Here is a 7,974-nt window from a genome sequence, read left to right as displayed (position 1 = left end):
GTGCTTTCAGTACTCTCAGTACTTTGATTTATATCAAGACATCTAATACACGCTGGTAATACTACATCGATTACTACGCACTCGCAATCTTAAAAATGTGGACAGTTTACACCTCTGTTGCAGTGGGTAAACATCAGCCTTTCCTTGGCGAGGCAAACCCAACCGATATAGACACAAAGAAAGTTTCAATAAATCGTCCTGACGTACATAGTGGACGGACTATATGACGACATTAACGGACTACATTCGTATACAACACCGCCCATTGGCTGCCTATATTTATCCAGTCTTTCTCTGACGTCATTTAGCACTCCGGGAATCCCCCACTACTCAGCCAGCTACTCTTGACTTGTACAGGTTATTATTAGAAGGCCAAATCAGTACTTACAGTGAAAAGCCCGTCAAATTGTTAGCCAACAATTTCTAGTTATTATTTATTATTATTAATAATAAAACATAGCACCATAACAAAGAAATAGGACATTTAATGCACCATCTATCTCTCACAATTAATATTATAAACATTTTTTGACACAACACTTACTTCACTCTTAAAAAATAATACCGATCCTTATTTATGCTAAAGACAAAAAAAACATAAATAACAAAATAATCTATATATAGTAACAATGTTCACGGTTAATGTGGTACAAAAGAACTGTACGTTTACAATACAGAGTGTTGACTAAGAAACATATACAGGTTGTTAGGTATATAATAATAATAATTTAAGGTTCTTATATTATATACCACTCAATCACAACCTAGTTCGTAGACTACCATGCCTCCTTAAATAATGCTATATCAAAATTTTATATATATATACATTGGATAAAAAACAGCTTCTTGTAAACATTTCACATTTATTTAACATTTCATAAAGAACACATATTTGCTATGTATTATGATGTGTGGCCTGCATGTAGTTTACTGAATTGGTGTCAGCAAAATGCATTTCAATGCTCAAACTCTTGAGAAATCTTGAAGATTTCAAAACATTAATATGTTTTAATATTTTAAACATTTTTTGACACAACACTTACTTCACTCTTAAAAAATAATACCGATCCTTATTTATGCTAAAGACAAAAAAAACATAAATAACAAAATAATCTATATATAGTAACAATGTTCACGGTTAATGTGGTACAAAAGAACTGTACGTTTACAATACAGAGTGTTGACTAAGAAACATATACAGGTTGTTAGGTATATAATAATAATAATTCAAGGTTCTTATATTATATACCATTTAATCACAACCTAGTTCGTAGGTCATCGCAAAGCGGTTCACAAATTACTATCCGTGGTTATAGGGCCTTTGCAACTAGCTAACATTGTTCTCAACACCCTGGGGAGCATACAGCCGGTGCTGCCATTTCGGCGCTCACAGAAAGCTTTCAACAATTCTACCACTGCCCAACCACGTACTCATTTAAAGCTGAGTAGACTGGAACAGAGCAGAGTAAGTATCTTCTCAAAGATACAACACAGTGCCGTGCCCCGACTCGAACCCGCAACCCTTCGGTCACGAGCCCAGCGCTATCGTCCTTACCACTAGACTACCACGCCTTCTTAAATAATGCTATATCAAAATCTTATTTATACATTGGATAAAAAACAACTTATTGTAAACATTTCACATTTATTTAACATTTCATAAAGAACACATATTTGCTATGTATTATGATGTGTGGCCTGCATGTAGTTTACTGAATTGGTGTCAGCAAAATGCATTTCAATGCTCAAAATCTTGAGAAATCGTGAAGATTTCAAAACATTTGACCTCTAGCTGTGACCTTTCATATCAGGCAACATAGTTGCTTTGGACTATCTTCGTAGCCATACCCTATCAAGATAATGACTCCAGGTCTAGTCAATGTTGAAAAGAGGTTGGAACTTTTTGATGCAGGAGATTCTGTGAATATGAACGCGTGTCATTTACATGCGCAAATTTTCTATTCGTTCATTCCAGAAAGCACACTGGCATATTTTATCGAATGAGGTTGCTTGAAAATTTTCAATGCATCTGATCTAGATCTATCAGCTTATATAAGGCACGATAAAATAATAACTCTAAACAACACAGTTTTTGTAGAAATCAGTTGAATTAGTTTCAGATTCAGATTCTTTATTCCTCATGTTTTACAACACTACGGGGAGAAGACAATAGTATACAGTATAAACAAAACAATACAATGCCATACAGTATAAAAGTACAGCATTACAGTGTTAAACAAAGTCATGTACATTATGAAAAGCATACTTGCGAACACTCCCTATTTAGGAGGGAGATTCCTGATTTTGGACTCTAAAATTGAGCATTTTCAAACTGTGAATTATATACAATTGATTTGCTGATTCATCTGAAAGAACAGCTCAAAAGATGCTGTTTAGACATGTCATGTTTTCCCTAGGGTGTACATACACACATTTTATAATGTAATCACCCAAATAGAAATTTCAAAAAGTTGGCAAACATGAAAAAATAGTTCTACATCTAATCTTACTTCATAATACAATGATATTGACACATTATTCTAATTCGGCATATAAACATTGAAAACAGTATACGGCTTGAAGCTTTTTATTTTTTCCCCAAATCATTAACAAAATAAGATATTTTTTATTAAGTTATAACCGGAACAAGAAATCAGACTTCAGCACAAAATTCATTCATGAGCATGAGAATGGTTTCATGAATACAGGCCCTGGTTTCCTGTTGTGCACCCCCATATCATGATATACTTAATTAACCAAAACCTTAATTATTATTACACAGTTTACACATCAGTTCTTCATTGCCAGTACAGTCTTTTCTATCATGGAATTTTTCTCCACATAGTCTACATTCTATCACATGGTCTTTTCCAATCAAAGGAAGTCTGCATGAAACACAAAGATTAATTCTGAATGCTTTCTGCTCCTGAAAATTGTCTTCTGGAATGGCAACCATATTGGAGTGATCGATTATCGGGAATTCATCTAGACTGTCAGACAAGAAACATTCAACAAGATGGCCTCTCATTCTGGAACAATCCCAAACCATGTTCGAGGGGTCATTGCCATTGGCTAAGCTTACCATAGCAGCAATAGCAAAGAGCCCACAGTCTCCTTTAAAATTTTGTTTCTGATATTTCGGTAGTTCTAGCGTAAGAAACAGCTTCTTGGGCTTCAGGAGGGATGCAAGGTCTAAAACGAATCGGTTGGTTGGGGTTCTGTAAAAACTGTCGTAAACCTTGACATGGCTTTGTGACGTTTGGCACAGCAGGTTGGTGATTGTCACCCAGTGGTTCTTGCCCGTGTGACATATCTGGATGAACTCCCCCTGGTAATTTTTACTGATGTTCTCCAGAGACGCCAGTGCTACTACAGAAGCATCTTGTAAACCTCCAATATGAGGGAACTGTTTTCTAATGATTCCCATCGCCCTGTCCACATCTGTATCCTCCAGTTTGTACCTTGAGTCAAGAATGCTATTTGCATTCTTCTCCTCCAGTATTTGTGGAACCGATTTAGACTGGCAGAACGGTTTTGCTTGTCGACGTAACCGGTGCCCAGCATACCTATCTTTGTCACTTGATATTATTTCTGACTTTGAGTGATGCAAATATCTTGGATTTGAACTCAACACTTCCTCATCTTCCTGTAAGTTTTCACTGTCTGCATCGTATTGATCGACAGTATCGAGGCTGAACGTTACTGGGGATGCCCTTCTAAGCGGTGAACTGTGATAAGGGAATAGCACTGGGGATGTGTGAAAAGGCAAAGGTGCTTTGAGCATGGCAGTCTCATCCAGTGTCTCCGTGGAGGTGAAATGTCTGGAGGAAACCCTGCCCATGTCCAAAATACCTATCAATTACACAAACAAATGCTGATTTTAGTGACAAACATTGATTGTTGTCGCTATTTTGAACAATATATTATATTTATAATACAAGAATCCCTAAGGGCAAACCAAATCTCTGACTCAATGTAAGGGGTGGGCTTATTACACGACAATGTCATGAAATAGCATTTGTCGGCATTTCTTCTTGCATGATATATGGGTGGGCTTATTACCAGGCATGGGCTTATTACTGGAGAAATACTGTATTATATAACATGCATTTTAACTCCCTTCTTAAAATGCCTGATAATGGCAGGTTTTTCTCAGGTAAAATATTGCATACTTTTCACTTTCTTCTCAGAAAAGTTTGGAGACATGATCCAGTAATGAAGAGTGGTCATACTATTATTAGACTTGTTGGTCTAAGACCAATGATTGTTGCTTAAGTCTTCCTTTTTAATGCTGACATTCATTGCAACTTCGTCCAAACTCTGCTATCTCCAACAGCTTTTTTTTGTCTTTCTTGTGCATTTCCATTGTATTTTCCTTGTAATGTATCCATTTTTTTCTATCTATGACAAAATTCATGTTCGACAATTGCAAATATAGCCCAAACCTTCATTACACAAACAAATGTTTTATGGCAACATGTCTGGAAAACTTCATTCACCCCTGAAATTTCATAATGAACTATTCCAACCCTTGAATTGGAAGAGTTCAAATGTGTCTTCAGGGGTGAATGAGTTAAGTATCCCTGTACCAATGGCAAAAAGATTGTAGCCAAGTGTTCTAAATGTTTTTCCAGGGTGACTATAGTTTTGATAGAGAAGAAGACCCTACCTTGCAAGACTTTTATGAGAAATAATAAAGAGGGCATAAACAAACATTATAATCAACCCTGGATTAATTATTCTATCTCTCTAACCAATTAAGCTACTTTGACTTTCTACTATTACATCCAAACAGAGTTAAGGGGAGGTAACTGTATATAAGAAAAACAACAGTGCAGCAGGACCGAGATCCTAATTAAGGCCTTGCCATTTTATCTGCCTGGTCGAACTGAAGAGAAGTTGAAAACTGTCTTGGCCAATCAAGATGTCCGAGTGGCCATATTGGATTTCTGTCGATAATGACCCAATTAATAGTTACAACAATTGCCATGGTCACATAAAAAAACACCACGTCTTTGCATAACTTTGGATTTTATTCGGCTTTATAACCTTGAAAAGTTAAAATTGTCCCAAATGATGAAGACTTGGCTTACTGTTCAGTAGACGTCATGTCATTTTGAGGTCAGTCCACAAGTATTTTTTGCTTAACCAATTTCCCAAATATTTTGTAATAAGAGCTTAAGATGAAATCATGGAAAAGGTTGCTATATCAACTACGCTTGGTATCTATGATCTTGTATAGTGCAACTATGCCTGCAATCATTAATCTTGCATACTTCTACTATGCTTGCGATCTTTGAGTAAAACTAAAAACTTGAAAAAGTAGGCTTGCTGATATCCTTCCTTTGCTGCCAATAATGCTGGATCAGATCCGAAAATGTTCACAGACAATATTTCATCCTCATCCTAAGTTTGAATTAAGAGCCTACATGAAATACTTGGAGTAAAGGAAAGTTTAATTCTGAAAAGACATTTTTCTTCATTGAGGTCAGTGAGGTCAAATTACTGTTTGCAGTGACTTATTCTAGTATGCGATAACCTATCTGTCTTCCCTGCAGGACTCTGATAAGTGAAAATAAAAAAAATTGAACAGTACAAGAGCTGGTCTGGAAACAACTTCCCAACTTTAGCTTCTGGTCAGTGTTCAAAATATAGGCTGTTATGTCATTTGTTTTTGATTGCAACAATCTTCTTTCCTAAATGTGACCACATAGATATATACTAGGTTGTGTGACCCTATGCAGGAAACAGTGAGCTTGAGAAACACTTCAGATGGATGCATGCATTCACACACATACAATGCAAACTCTTTTATAATATCTATTGAGTTCTAACTTAATTGTTTTCATACACATCACAATCATAACATTCAAACTCGGGGAAGACAAGCATTTTATGGAAGTGGATGTGTATCCTGCATCTAGCTGACACTGACAGCCAGGTTGATTTTAAAATTTGGGTCAAATTTGCACTTGAGAGAGTAATTGATCAAACATTGTATAGGTGTTTCTAGAATGTGTCATGAAATCCAAAACACATTCTTTCGAGGATTATTGCATGGAAACCATGTGACTTTTTCATAAAATTCAAGATGGCCACTGACAGCCATGTTGATTTTTGCACTGGGTTCAAAATTGACCATCATTGTCACTGCCAAGAGAGTAGACCCTTTAAGATAACTTTGCTGAACAGGTGACAAAACTATCAAATAAACTTAGACTTATTCAATATTTTACGGCAATACCAATTGGCTTAAGCCAGGTGAATTTTTCAGCAAAATTCACATGTTTATTTTAGCAAAATACCAATGCAGATCTTATTCCAGATTATCTTACTAACCTTGATGTTGCTGGTGATCATGGGGGTGACCACCGTATTGCTGGCCTGGGTCTCCTAAATTTCGTGAATGTCGGGTACTAGGACCACGAGACATGCCCCGTGACTTTTCTGCAGTCTCAAAGGCCTATAAAACAAAATGACTGAGTGAAAATCTGTATATCTCTTGGACTGTTGCTGTACACCACTTTGGTAGTGGAATGTTTATATATTAATATATTCAGTTATGTTGCCTGGCCCCAATCTTCTGATCAGTTTAAAAATTATACATTTACAACTAAGGACCAAAGGGAATCCTACATATAAAATATCTTTCAAGACCTTCCTGAACTAGAACACTGGCAGGTCAGTAAGGGCCTCGTCGTGTGGCAATATATCCCCCATAATCATCAAAAAGCAATCTGTCCATATAGCTGAGCTTGACGTCTGACATTTGGACTTCAAAAAGAATCGCAAGGAAGCAAAATATACTCTTTACATGTACTATGATGTGAGTCTTGTTTCCATCCATCTCCATATTTGCTGGACTAACAGAAATGTAAATACCGGTGCAATACTCATTTGTTAGCTTTGATTTGTTTTATTTCACCTTATATACCTCCTCCATCAAGAGGCAGGGTCAAAGTCAGAGATCCAATTTATCTTTGACCTTCGGACCCAAATGACCTTGACCAGTTGACTTATCCTTTAATTCCGACCAACTTTGCTTCTTAATATCATAACAAAATGTTCATCAGTGAAAAATACAGAACTTGACCTTGACACTTTGGACCCCGTAACCTGGACCTAAGATCAGTTGACTCTGTGTTAAGTTCTGAACAACATTGCTTCATAATGTCATAACAAAATGTTCATCAGGGATAAGGCACAAAATTTAACTTTCACCTTTGACCCAGTGACCTTGACCTTTAGTCAATTGACTCCTTGTTTAATTCTGATCAACTTTGCTTCATCATGTCATAACAAAATGTTCATCAGTGAAAAGATGTAAAATTTGACCTTGACATTTGAACCTAATGACCTTGACCTTTGACTTTGACTTTTTACCACAATGTTTATTTTTGTGAAGTGAACTTCTTGACCAAGTTTCATGTACATCGGTCAATAAATACCAAAGTGATCAGCCAGGAACAAAATTTGTGGACGGAAAGACTATAGTAATCACTCTGTCTGACGGACAGACAGACAGACAGACAGTCTGTCTGTCTGTCCGTCAGACAGAGTTATTACTATAGGGCACCCGTATCTCCGATACGGGGCCCTAACAAGAGATCCCAGAGGAATTTTGGTGCCTACCATTGTAAGATCTTCATTTGTCATTTTGATCTATTCCCTTGATTTCTCTCTTTTTACTTATCTGTTTGATTGATAGTCTTGGAAACAGTAAATATATTTTGTGGTAAATTTTTATCAAAATTTCTTTAACTCTGGGTTTGAGAGTGTCCTTTCAAAGTGAGGTCATAACCATCACAAACTTAAATTCTAAAAAATCAAAGAAACCGCCTGGCAGCATTTTTTTCCCAATAAGTGGCAAAATGAGATATTCACAACTAGAGACCGAGAGAAACCCTCATATGAAATTTCAGAAAAAATGTCATGTACTTCTTGAGAAATAGCTATAACAAGCTTAAATTATGA

General features: G+C 36.3%; 1 protein-coding gene across 1 annotated transcript in view; it reads right to left on the bottom strand.

Annotated features, from left to right (window-relative positions):
- The window catches only part of LOC110453960 (poly [ADP-ribose] polymerase 14-like), a 71,226-nt gene that overhangs the window by 46,216 nt on the left and 17,036 nt on the right, over positions 1-7,974 (bottom strand). Inside the window, exons 11-12 of the mRNA XM_021503217.1 lie at positions 6,340-6,463; positions 2,779-3,852 (exon numbers count right to left, since the gene is read on the bottom strand). Of these exons, the coding sequence (XP_021358892.1) occupies positions 2,779-3,852; positions 6,340-6,463 (1,198 nt within the window). The remainder of the gene's footprint in view (positions 1-2,778; positions 3,853-6,339; positions 6,464-7,974) is intronic.

Source organism: Mizuhopecten yessoensis, unplaced genomic scaffold (assembly GCF_002113885.1).
Source record: "Mizuhopecten yessoensis strain PY_sf001 unplaced genomic scaffold, ASM211388v2 scaffold7551, whole genome shotgun sequence".
In the NCBI taxonomy this organism is placed as follows: Eukaryota; Metazoa; Mollusca; class Bivalvia; order Pectinida; family Pectinidae; genus Mizuhopecten; species Mizuhopecten yessoensis.
This window is presented reverse-complemented; position numbering and strand designations above follow the sequence as displayed.